The sequence below is a fragment of the Phoca vitulina genome, unplaced genomic scaffold (genome assembly GCF_004348235.1).
Source record: "Phoca vitulina isolate PV1807 unplaced genomic scaffold, GSC_HSeal_1.0 scaffold13, whole genome shotgun sequence".
NCBI lineage: Eukaryota > Metazoa > Chordata > Mammalia > Carnivora > Phocidae > Phoca > Phoca vitulina.
In genome coordinates, this window is record NW_022589716.1 from 25142494 (window position 1) to 25155370 (window position 12877).

A 12877-nucleotide genomic window follows, 5' to 3' on the forward strand; every position below is an offset into this window, starting at 1 on the left:
CCCCGCCGCTCATGTGGTCGTCGTATGCTCGCTTAGCACGCGTAGGGTTTGACTAGGGTATGTGATTTATTTTAATATGTGCACTTTTTGTACCCCCCCCCCCCCCCCCCCGCCAAGAATATAGGGCCCTGCTGACTTCCAGAGGAATTTTAAGTTCACTGCTGACTTCCAGAGGAATTTTAAGTTCACTTCAGTCACAGAACCGATGTCAGGATGTTTGCCAGAAGAACTCAGTGGGCATTCCTTTTCCACCCACAGTACACACACGGTTTTTACTTTTAAATTTTTTCTAGTGAAGCACAACACAAAAATCAAGTGATTAGAGAAACCGGGTGGGGTCAATTTAGTTACAGAAAGTGCCCATATATAGCTTTTTCTCTCATCTTTTGATTCTGAGTGAGTCATTTGATACAAATGTGCAGGTTCCCTCTAAAATACCAAAGGTTTCATATCGTGGGAAGTTCAAACTAGCTCACATCTTCAGAGAAGAAAGCAAAACTCAAACCCACCACTTCATGTCACACAGCCTGCCAGAAAGTCACAGGAAATCACTACATACACATATCAAAAATGGAACAAAGCCTCATTCACCAATAACTAAGTATCGGACAAATTTAACTTCCCACCTGCATCCAGTTTCATGAAGTAGGTTGGTTTTTCAATAACAACGTCACATTTAGCATCTTCTAGAGGTCTGAAGTTGAGCTGAGTATAGCTTTGCAGCTCAGCAAACCTGCAATAATGAATTGGAAGATAGTTTCAAGGGGGTCCTCCTGAACTTTTGACAGCAACACTGTAACTTAGGATCTGCTTATTACAGGGATCTTCTTTCTGGAATATGATCTTATGAAGACATGTGGAACTTCTCAAACACACTAACATTTCTATAACTTGATACCAAATTTTAATGCTGAGACAAGGAACAAAAATGACTTCAAATTTCAGCCTCATGTACAAGATAAACTGGGAATTTTCTAGACAAAGAAGAAATTTACACATAGACTTGGCTAAATAATCTACCAGTAAAGTGGGAAGATTCAAGAAGGCTTCCTGGGGTCTTGTGATAGACTTCTTGGATGCTGAGACAGATGACATTCCAAAAATTATTGAGTGCCCTGGAAAGACAGCACACAGCTAAGCTTCCCAGAAGAAAGTGAAGTCTTTTTCTCAGAAAATGTCTTTGGAGACCACATGGCAGTTTTCTTCCATATAAAAGAAGACAATCACAAGCATGTGCCAAGAGATATTTAGAGTTAACCTAAAGACTCTTTGTAACCCTTCACCTTTGAGACCACAACTGATGTAAAACAAATATCAAACAAATCCTTTTAAAACATATACAATGCTGAATTATTGTGGTGGTTTCAAAATAATGTCCACAAATTCTTTGATACTTCTCCCTTCAAGAGGTAGAGATTAATTCCCTCCCCTTAAGGGTGGACTGGACTTAGTGATTTACTTCTAATGAACAGAATATGGCAGAAATGATGGTGTGTGACGTCTGAGATTAGGGTATACGAAGACTGAAGCCTCCATCCTAGGGTACATGCTTGGTCTCTTGCATGCATGCTTGTGCACTTTCTCTCATGCTCTCTCTCTTCTCTCTCTCTCTCTCTCAGGGAAGCCATGCTATAAGGAGCACTAATGGAGAAGCCCATGTGGCAAAAAGATGATACCTCTAGCCAACAGCCAGAGACAAACTGAGTGAGCCTAGAAGCAGAATCTCCAGGCCGGGTTGAGTCTAGAGATGGCTACAGCCCCTGTCAATAGCTGCTCCTGAGCCAGAAACACTCAGCTATGCTCCTCCAAATCCTGACCATCAGAAACTTCATGAGCTAATGAAGTGTGTTGTCTTAAGCTGTTAAATTTTGGAGTAATTTGTTATCAAACAGATAATGAAAAAAATCTACCCTAGGTTATATTTTGGAGTAATTTGTTACATGGCAATAAATAACTAATATAAATACACCTTAGAGAACTTCCACCATGTGGAATCAGTTATCAAAATGTACTAGGAATCAAAAGGTCCACTAGAATGGAAGAACTCCTACTGCAGAACTCTATTAAGTGTTAAAAAGAAACAACAGGCCCAGAAGGGAAGCACATCACCAAACCAAGGCTTAATGCCTACCCTAATTACAGTTTCAACCTTCTCTAGGAATGTAGTCTTAACCAGCCAGTCTATAATTTTCTGGTCAGCACCAACGAGGTCATCTACCACACAGACCCTCCCTATCCCCCATTGGAAGATGAGGTGATCTCCTTTCCTTGTCCCTGCCCCCTTCTGCCAAGAAAAGCCTTCCATTTTGTACAGCTCCTTGGAGCTCCTCTCTGTTTGCTAGATGGGATGCTGCCCAATTGGTGAATTGTTGAATAGAGCCAGCTAGGTCTCCAAAGTTACTCAGCTGAATTTTGATTTTTTAATATAAGTTAGGGAAGATGTTACAGTGTAGACTGTAAAATGCCGTACAAATGTATGGTAGAATATTATCCCGAAGGATATGCATAGCATGAATGTTTGACCTCAACAATTAACATTAAGAAAGAGTATCCTATGTGAGCTGTGATATTGTCATTTATAATAAGATATATACATATTCAGTCTTCTTTCCCATTTCCCCACACAGAGTTCCTGAAAGCCTTGGAATTTCCAAGTGATAAGAGTCAGAAAGGTGTCTTTTGTTATGCTAACGAGGTACTTTTGACCTCCCTAAGACTGGGGGCTGGTTGCCAGGAGAACTAATCACGTGATTAGAGGGTTGGCGTTTTCAGTCCCATCCCACACCTTAGGGGAATAAAAAGGGGCTGGAGTTTGAATCAATTGCCAATGTCCAATAATTTAATCAATCGTGCCTATGTAATGAAGCCTTCATAAAAACCGAAGAGGAGAGGGCTCAGAGGCCTTCTGAGTTGGAGAAGACATGGAGATACAGGGACAGTCGGGTGCCAGGAGAGGGCATGGAAGCTCTGCACCCCTTTCCTGAACCTTGTGCTAGGCATCTCTTCCATCTGGCTGTTCCTGAGCTGTATCCTTCTATAATACAATATTCTATGATATAATAATATAACTGGTAGACTCATAAGTAAAATGCATCTCAAAGTTATTTGAGCCGCTCTAGCAAATGAATCTAACCCAATCTACAGCAGATGGGTCAGAAGCCCAGGTGATCACCTAGGCTTGCAACTGGGGTCTAAATTCTGGGACTGAGCACTTAACCTGTGGGATCTGATGCTGTTTCCGGGTAGACGGTGTCAGAATTGAGTTGAACTGTAAGACATCTAGCTGTTGGAGAATTGCCTGGTGGTGTGTGGAAAACCTGACACACAGGTTGGAATTGAGTGCTCAGCTTCGAATAAAGGGGCAGCATGAGAGTTTCTTTGGGATGACAGAACAGTTCTGTATCCTGATTGTGGTAGTAGTTCATGCATGTGGACATGTGATATAAATTTCATAGAACTATGTATCCAAGATAAAAAAAAATAGAAAAGAGGGCATATAAACACTGGGGAAATTCAAATGTGTTTAGTTAATAATATTGTACCAATGTCAATTTCCTGGTTTTGACCATTGTGCTATGGTTACGTAAGCTGTCATCATTAGAGGAAGCTGGGGGAAAGGTACAAGGGGAACTCTTTGTATTATTTTTAAACTTCTGTAAGCCTAAAATTATTTTAAAATAAAAAGTTTTTTAAAGTACCCTAATTTCTTAATTTCTAGAGATAACAAATCAGACCACAGAGCTAATTTATTATTACAAATGTTTTAGGGGCGCCTGGGTGGCTCGGATGGTTGGGCGTCTGCCTTCAGCTCAGGTCATGATCCCAGGTTCCTGGGATCAAGCCCTGCATCGGGCTCCCTGCTCGGCGGGGAGCCTGCTTCTCCCTCTCTCACTCCCCCTGCTTGTGTTCCTGCTCTCGCTGTCTCTCTCTGTCAAATAAATAAAATCTTTAAAAAAAAAAAAATGTTTTAAATCAAAATGTGTTCTCCAATTTATATAAAGTTCAAAAAGCTGATCAGAGGTGTTGAAAGTCAGGGCAGGGTTTACAACTTTGAAGAGGAGCCTGGGGTGCTGGTTGGAGCCCAACGCGAGGCTGGATCCCAGGACCCTGAGGTCATGACCTGAGCCGAAGGCAGACGCTTAACCGACTGAGCCACCCAGGCACCCCTAAATGTGTATCCCTTTTAAACATGTGTTTCTCAAATACATGTACAGTTACAAGGAGTTAATAAAAATTCATTTTTGAACAGATTTTTTTCTTTCATTAGCAATCAGTAAATCCTATATCATACTTCCTCATATTTTATAAACATATATTTAATTCAAATACAACTGATAGATTCACTCTGTAGCCATCACTCCCTCGAAGCTCATGCCAAATTCTCCACAAATGAAGTAACATTTTCCATTCAAAAGTCCCTTCCAATGTGCCAGAAACAAAAGCAAATATTTTAGAAACATATTTTTAAAAAAATAATCTTACCAAGACTGCAGAGGGCTTTTGCGCTGACCTTGAGACATCAATGTCCGAGTGTCCAGTGTGCAGTGTCCTCCGATTTCACCACTCTGGAGAAAATCTTCCTTAAATCTGGTGGATGACCAAAAATTAAGCTGAGTTTGAAAAATTTTATCACTACATAAGCACATGGGATGTAACTAAGGTGGTTTACCACTTTCCAAAATCAGTGTGTTGGTAGAATTTCACTCTATTATAAGAGAATGTTTCAAATATACACAAAAGTAGCAGAGTGGGACAGAAACCCGATGGACCCACAATCCAGCTTTTCAATGATCAACCTGTGGCCTGACCACGTCTTCCATGCTCCACCCGTTTCCCAACCTCATCGCCATATTATTATGAAGTAAACCCAAGGCCTATCTCTGGACCTGGAAATATTTCAGAATCTCCATTAGGTTTTAACATCAACCACTTCCGTACCTGTCATGGTTTCTCTTGATGTTTCTTAAATCAAGATAGAGATTGGATGCTCTGCAGTACTGAAGATAACGGGAACACACCAGGCTTGAGTCATGCTGAATTGAGTTTGAGAAAAAAGAAAAAATTAACTCCAGGTACTAACATTTTGAGGACATTCGCAGACTTGCCGGACAAGTTCACAGCATGTGCACCTTCAGGTTGAAACCACACAATATGAGGAGAACAGCTTCTTTTTTAAAACATTTTTATTTAAATTAAATTAATTAACATACAGTGTATTATTAGTTTCAGAGGTAGAGTTCAGTGATTCATCAGGAGAATAGCTTCTGAAAGGCTGCTTCTGTGGATGGATTTTTCCCCTCCCCAGCAGACTCTGGTGAAGCCTAATTTTGCCAGTGCACATGAATACTTTCAGGTTACTACGAAGAACTCCCAAATGTTCTATTTATATCATCTCAAACTTTACGGCTTTATGTGTGGTTCAGTTCAGTCCTCTTTAAAAAAAAAAAAAAGCACTCAGAGCCATCACTAACCCCGTAGCTATGCGAAAAAGCATTTTTCAAAGCCAAGCCAAATGAAACAAAGAAGAATGAATGCACACGTTAAGAGACATTAAAACGAAGGCTGGAAGGGCACTTTGCTAATTTTAATAAGACATGCTTTCTACAAACCATAAAGCTTCTGGGAGTCCCTGTCTCAACAGCAGTAAGAAGGCAATGCTTTTTAAATCACTGAAATAAAAGAGCTTAAGAGTCAACTACCAGAGCCTGCTTCTCTTTTTTCCAGTCTGGTTTGTTCAGAAATAGGGATGGTTTCAAAAACTTTTATCCACTCTGGATTTTATTTATAGATTTAAATGCCATTTTATTGTTTTCCCATAATTCCCAATGAACACAAGGCCTTCACCTTAACCCATATGGGGTTTTGGAATCGGTAGTTGGTAAGGGATCTGGCTCTGATTGCACAAAATCTATTAAGGTAGATCTTGGCCAGGGAAGATTCTACATACTGCCTTGGACGAGGTGTGTGGGGTGGGGTTGTGGCTCTCCCCTTGCCCCTTCCACATCAACAGGTGGACTCCAGCCAGACTACGCGACACACACAAAAAAGTGTATGTTAAGGGTACCCAGCAGCAGTGTGGCTAAAGCCCGGCCTCCCTCCTTTGGGGTTCATCCATCTCCCCACAATTGCTTCAAGTTCTATTACATGATATCTCCAAAAGCACTATAGAGTGGGCGCCTGGTGGCTCAGTCGGTTAAGTATCTGCCTTCAGCTCAGGTCATGATCACAGGGTCCTGGGATCCAGGCTGGCATCAGGCTCCCTGCTCAGTGGGGAGCCTGCTTCTCTCTCTGCCCTCCCCCTCATTCTCTCTCTCTCTCTCTCTCTCTCTCTCTCTCTCTCTCTCGCAAAAATAAAATAAGTAAAAATACTTTTAAAAAAGCGCTATAGAGCATATATTCAGTTTCTTAATGAAAGTGAATTTAGAAAAAAAATTGTTTTTAATTTTCTAGATTGCCTGGAGATAATAAAGACCCCTGAGATGTTCAAGAACACTGACAGATACGAGACCTTAATAGTAAGTGCTTACACCCCCATGGACCTTTAAAAACTAACACTGAGCCCTTTGCTGGGAGCCCAGTCCCGCACTGAGCACTTTTTTTTTTTTTAAGATTTTATTTATTTATTTGACACAAAGAGAGAGACAGCGAGAGAGGGAACACAAGCAGGGGGAGTGGGAGAGGGAGAAGCAGGCCTCCCGCTGAGCAGGGAGCCCGACGTGGGGCTAGATCCCAGTACCCTGGGATCATGATCTGAGCCGAAGGCAGACGCGCTTAACAACTGAGCCACCCAGGCGCCCCGCACTGAGCGTTTTTATAAGCAGAATGAGCATTTTTATAAGCTCATTTCTTCCCAACCACAAGCTATGACATAGGCATAGCTTGAAAGTTAAAGAAACTGAAACATGGAAAGGTTGAGTGCTCTAAGAATCAGGTTTTGAACCCTACAGTATGGAAGGAGACTGCTTTTCTCCTGACTACCCAAAACTGGCTCTTGGCAACGTGCTTGGCTTACCCACTGAGCGCAATGCACTATGGTTGAAAGCACACAGAAAAACATCTGTATCCCAATTCTAGATGGACGAGTCTACCTAGGAGCTGTGTGCTCCTGGAGAAGTCACTTCACCCTTCTGAGGACCCTGCTTTCCTCTGTGGTCAAGTGGCATCAGTTAATACCTACCCTGTCTATCTGCTGCAGGGCTAGCTAACATACAGAAAAGCTTTTTGCAAACCGTAAAGTTCTAAACAAACATAGAGTGGTCTGGCGGGGGGCGGGGGGGGTGTATCCTCTGTCCCGAACTCCTTGTGAGGGAATTCGGAAAGATGCAGTTTATCAACTTATCTTCTTTAGCATAATGCTGGGGGCGGGGAAATTCTAAACCTAGTAATATTTTAACTGCCTCAAAATAGGACCATCTGATATATGTGTGAAAATGACGACAGGGCTTCCAAACGAAACAGAATGACTTGTTTTAGGAAGTTAAATAAAAGTCACAGCCAATAAACACGTGAGTAAGGATCCCTCTCCCGGAGCCATCTATCTTGTTTTTACAGGACAATCTAAACACTAGGAGTATCTGAAAAGAAACACTCACCGTTTCCTTAGGCTGGCAGAGCACATGCAGTTCCTCCAGACGCTCTCCCGCATATCCAAAGTCAGCTTGTTTCCAGAATATGTCCTGGGCGGATTCAAGGGTATCTGTCCTATTTGCAGTCAAAAAGATTCCATTAAAAAAAAGGGCGGGGGGGCACCTGGGTGGCTCAGTCGTTAAGCGTCTGCCTTCGGCTCAGGTCATGATCCCAGAGTCCTGTGATCGAGCCCCGCATCGGGCTCTCTGCTCAGCGGGAAGCCTGCTTCTCCCTCTCCCACTCCCCCTGCTTATGTTCCCTCTCTCCCTGTGTCTCTCTCTGTCAAATAAATAAAATCTTTCAAAAAAAAAAAAAGATTCCATGATTTTTCTCTTTTTCCTTTTCTGAGCCTTGAGTTTCCTTTCTAAAGGTTAAATTGCCAGAAGTCTGTCATTAAGTTTTTTAACCATCATAATCTTCCTGCAACTCCCTTGCTACAAGGAGATACCAAAATAAGTTATTCACAGACTTTCTTTCTTATACTAAGAATATACAACAGAAATGTATGAAGTTAGGGTCATCTGGAACTGAAGAAAATGAGAGAAAACGAGCTACTAATTACCATATTTTCTTTACTCCACTAACCTTGCATGTCTTGTATTAGAAATACTAATTATACTTCACACTCCCCTCCGGAATCAAGAGGAAACCATCGAGTTATCTTTTCAGTGTTTGTTGGAGGGAAAAACTTTCTGGTGATCCATACTGCTTTCTCTCTCTGGCAGAGGAAAGAACTGATATTCCTGTACATGGTGGCAGGAGGGTGGGGAGGTAAGTCAACTTGAATCCATGACTGTGTAAGCAAATTAATATCTAAAGGAATTACTATCTAAAACCAAAAGAATCCGGGTGGGTGGTGGACCATCAGCATACAGTACAAAGAAAGATGATTTAAAAGGGAGGAGGATTCCATCTCGAAGCTTACCATCCCATGTCGACGTAGGTGCAGAGAGGGTAACCAAATCTGAACTCTGGTTTGCAGGATTTCTCATAACCCCAGCAGTATTTTAGATTCTCTAAGTGTTTCTAGAACATAAAACGTGTACGTTTACACTGGTCTCCCTCCTTCTGACATTTAGAGAGGACTCTTCAGATTTTCCCATGAAGAAAACAAATCTTCATAGAACTTTCACTTTCACATCTTATAATACATATTCATATAATAAAAGGAATTAGAATAAATCCTAAGAGTAACAGTCTCCAAGTTCTCAACCACAATGATCCTTAATCATCACTCCCCCACCACCACGTCTGGGCCCCAACCAAAAGCACAGGCTTTCCCTACACTACCAAAGAACACTTGAACTGGAATTTCCTGAAGGAGCTTAACGAAGCTGCCTTTCTCAGTGAGCAAAGTGATTCTAAAATCAATCCCTAAAGAGTCACATAAAATGAAATTTCTATGACCAAAAGAATCACAGCAAAATTAAATGGATTAGCGTCTTTACTCATTAATCAAGAGCAGTAAGAAACGCCACAAGACTGGACACAGCAGCGGCTGTTGGCCGAGGCCGCTCTTCTGCAAGGCCCAGGAGCAACACTGGTCTGATTCCCAGGTCTGTTTCTCCATATGCTTCCTGAGCCAGCACCATGGGAAAGGAAGTTTCTCACAAGGCCCAGCTTTGATCTCTGAGACCTCCTGAGACATCTTAATGGGCTCCAATTGGAGGCCTTTCCAACAACTCTAAAACAGAAGGACGGCCATAGTAACAGTCATAATTATGTGGAGACAGGGGTGGAGGTGTTATTACTGAAATTAAATGCTAAGTGACCCTCTGAAGGGCAATTAAAGAAAAAAAGAGGTGTGAAATTCTCTAGTGACTTTTAATTATACATTCTTGTCCGGATAAAATCAAATTCCCTTTGTTTACAGAATATACAAATAGTATTGGCTGACTATTTATTTTATGAGTGATTGAGATTTTAAATTTTAGTTGCGATTATTTTAAATCTCACTCTTGTGAATGGGATATAATCTTAAGCAAAGTTTAGGCATTTAGAAGCACTAGACGAAATGCAAACAAAGTCTGACAGCTACCTTACAGAATGCTACCTTCAAGATCAGGTGATAAAGCAGAACCAACATCCTTTTAAAAATAAATAAGAGAGGGGCACCTGGGTGGCTCAGTCGTTAAGCTCAGGTCATGATCCCAGGGTCGAGCCCCACATCCTGCTCAGCGGGAAGCCTGCTTCTCCCTCTCCCACTCCCCCTGCTTGTGTTCCCTCTCTCGCTGTGTCTCTCTCTGTCAAATAAATAAATAAAATCTTTAAAAATAAATAAATAAGAGAAGAAAAAAGAATACCTACCTTATAAGGACAATGTGAGTCTTTCTTACAGACCGTGGCAATATGCCTGTTATTGTGCAAAAAGAAGGGAATGTGCTCCTTGGGCAAGCGGATACTGGCATAGTTAAACAGAGGTTCGCCTGGAATGCCATCAGCCGTGGGAGAAGCCTCATCTTGGCCACTCAGTGAAACACCATCAAGCAATACTCCAAGGACAAGCAGCTTTAACATAGCAACCTCCAAACCTAGAGATCATATTGAAAAGGTTTTTGTTAAGACATATCCTTTAAAAGTCAAAGGAATCGAGGGCTCAGTATAATGACACGGAACCTTGTTACATCACTGAATAACGCTCCTTTGTTCAACGAATATTTATTGTGCACCTGCTCTGCTCCAGGCCCTGCATTAGGAGCTAGGTACACAGGGGGTGAACAAAACCAGGCCCTTGTTCTGACGGAGCTTATAACCTTTCTCAAACTTTCTCAGTCAAGAGCCAGGTAGTGAATATTTTTGGTTTTGGAGGCCATACAATCTCAGCGGGAACTACGTAACAGTACTTTTGCCATGAAAAGAGCCACAGCCTATGCTAAAGAATGGGGGTGGTTGTGTTCTAATAAAACTTTATTTATAAAAATGGAGCGAAGGCCTTGATGTGACCCCAGTCACATATTACTGATGCCAGAAATACAGTAGGTAATATGATAGGCAATATAACATAGTGGTTCAGAACATGAACTCAGAAGCTAGACCACCTGGGTTTGAAATCCAGCTATAGTTTCCTAGCTGTATGATCTTGAGCTATTTAACCTCACTGTGTTTCAGCTTTTCTATCTGTAAAATGGAAATAATAATAAACCTTTGTCATAGGGCTATTGTGACTTAAACATTGGTAAAATATTTAGACGTATCTGGCACATTAAATGCTATACAAGCATTTATTAAGTAAATGTTTAAAGCCACATGGAATGGTGGGATAAGGAAGAGGTTGTTAAATATTATTTGAGCTGAGACCTGAATGATGAGGAGCAGGGAAATCATGCCAGGGAGAGAGAAGAAAAGAAAGTGCAATAGCTCTGAGCATATATGTATCTGCTGAATAAAAACTAATAATCATGGGGCACCTGGGGGGGTTCAGTCAGTTAAGCGTCTGAATCTTGATTTCAGCTCAGGTCTTGATCTCAGGGTCATGAGTTCAAGCCCCGAGTTGGGCTCCATGAGCCTACTAAAAAACAAACAAACAAACAAACAAAAAAACCCTAATAATCACAATCCTATACGGGTTCGTTCTATGTGCCAAGTACCTAGGATGCAGCAATGAACATGCAGTCTAAAACTCTTTACCCTTGTGAAGCTCACCTTCTAGTGGGTGTAATAACAATCTATGATAATAGTAACTACAACTCCGAAAACTCGGAGACTGTGCCATTAATCTATCCCCATCTTGCCTTAGCAATGTGAAAAGAGACAATAACCATCATGGACCTTACTGCATGTCTAACTCACCCCATAAGGATTAAACCTCATGGGCTAGAATTCTATGTAACCCAGACAATAATGGTGCCATTCTTGCTTAACTTTAGTGAAATATTTTGCTCTATGAAAAAAAAAAAAGATGCTCTTCCCACCGAATGATAGGACCATATTACACATGAGCTACTCCCCAGCGAGATCTACAGTCACTGGAGCATGCTGGAAAAACCAGCTTTCAGAATCAGCCTTCACTGACTATGCCTAATGAAGATGGGGCCTTTAGAAACAAACTGCTATGTGAGTCCAGCCTAAAGTCCCAAGGCCAAGGCTTCATAATAAAGAGTGTGGACACTGAAAAGGGATCTTTTTCCCCTCTGGAGTGGTAAATATAGTCGCTTCTCTCTTTCGTGGCTCTGAAGAGTATATTGTTACCTGTTGGAAAGGTGATCTGAATTAATACTTTTAGTTAGGACTTTCATCCAACAGTGAGTTGACAGTGATTTTAGAAAAGTTAAAAATACATATTAATAGTAACAGTGTACTTCTAATGGAATTATTTACCTCTTTAATTATCAGAACCATGCAGAAGCTGTTGTGATGCTTCAGATATCAGAAATCTGTCAGAAATGAAACATATTACCTTAAAAGGATGCCAAAGTAGACTTTATCATTCAGGTGATATTTTGGATTAAAGGAAATATGAAGAGAGAAAAAAAATTAATGAGCTAACCTCTAAGCACAAGGCCTGGCACTTAGCGAGACATTGTGTAAGCAAAAGGCCTGACTCATAGTGTGCTTTCCTTTCCTTAGTGAACACTAGACTGCGAAAAGCAAAGTTACAGGTACCACTCTCAACACTGTCACTTAAACTAGATTCTAATGGTACACAGAAGGATATGGTCCACTTTATACAGGCATCAACTGGTACAGGCCAAAGGGACACTCTGCGGGTAAAACATTCCTAGAGGAAACAATGTTCCTGGTTCTCATCCTATTAATCCTACTCACTGAATCATACTGCTACTTGAGCTTTCCTATTTACTACTTACTCCACCCTGACCATTCAACAGGCAGGATGGCCTATTTTTCTGATTCATTCTTTCCAGTAATAAAGTAATGATATAACTAAGTCCTGACCTTCAGTTCTTCAAGTCCACTGTCCTTGACTGAGCTCTGGCTAAAACTAAACCCACTGATCCACGGAGAAGGAGTCACACTTAAGTCATGGGAAAAATCTGAAGTCTCGGCTCAAAGGGCACGTACCTACTTGCATAAGCTAGAAGGGATGGCTGCTCGAGCATGGAAAGCGCAGCCCCGGGGCCTGGCAGAAAGCCGTTCTGGTGCGCAGTCCTCTTGCAAGGCCCCCCAAGGATGGGCGAGTGCACTTCTCCAGCAGATGGAAGCTGGAGCGCCGCGCTACTTTTCCTTCAGTACAAAGCAACCGGCGCCTTCCTCTTCTGTATTCCTTCACCGGATTTCCTCGGGCCTAAAAGGT

General features: G+C 41.6%; 1 protein-coding gene across 4 annotated transcripts in view; it reads right to left on the reverse strand.

Moving 5' to 3' along the window:
* EOGT (EGF domain specific O-linked N-acetylglucosamine transferase) overlaps positions 1 to 12877 on the reverse strand; it is a 35714-nt gene that overhangs the window by 21964 nt on the left and 873 nt on the right. For 2 of the 4 annotated variants that reach the window (XM_032411727.1, XM_032411728.1), the window contains 7 exons: positions 12650 to 12868; positions 9934 to 10157; positions 8552 to 8652; positions 7593 to 7701; positions 4939 to 5033; positions 4483 to 4587; positions 627 to 733 (listed from right to left, as the gene is read on the reverse strand). In XM_032411727.1, the coding sequence (XP_032267618.1) occupies positions 627 to 733; positions 4483 to 4587; positions 4939 to 5033; positions 7593 to 7701; positions 8552 to 8652; positions 9934 to 10157; positions 12650 to 12683 (775 nt within the window). In that variant the 5' untranslated portion in view covers positions 12684 to 12868. Of the gene's footprint in view, positions 1 to 626; positions 734 to 4482; positions 4588 to 4938; positions 5034 to 7592; positions 7702 to 8551; positions 8653 to 9933; positions 10158 to 11943; positions 12000 to 12645; positions 12869 to 12877 lie in introns of all 4 variants that reach the window. The other 2 variants (XM_032411730.1, XM_032411729.1) reach the window with 2 other exon arrangements.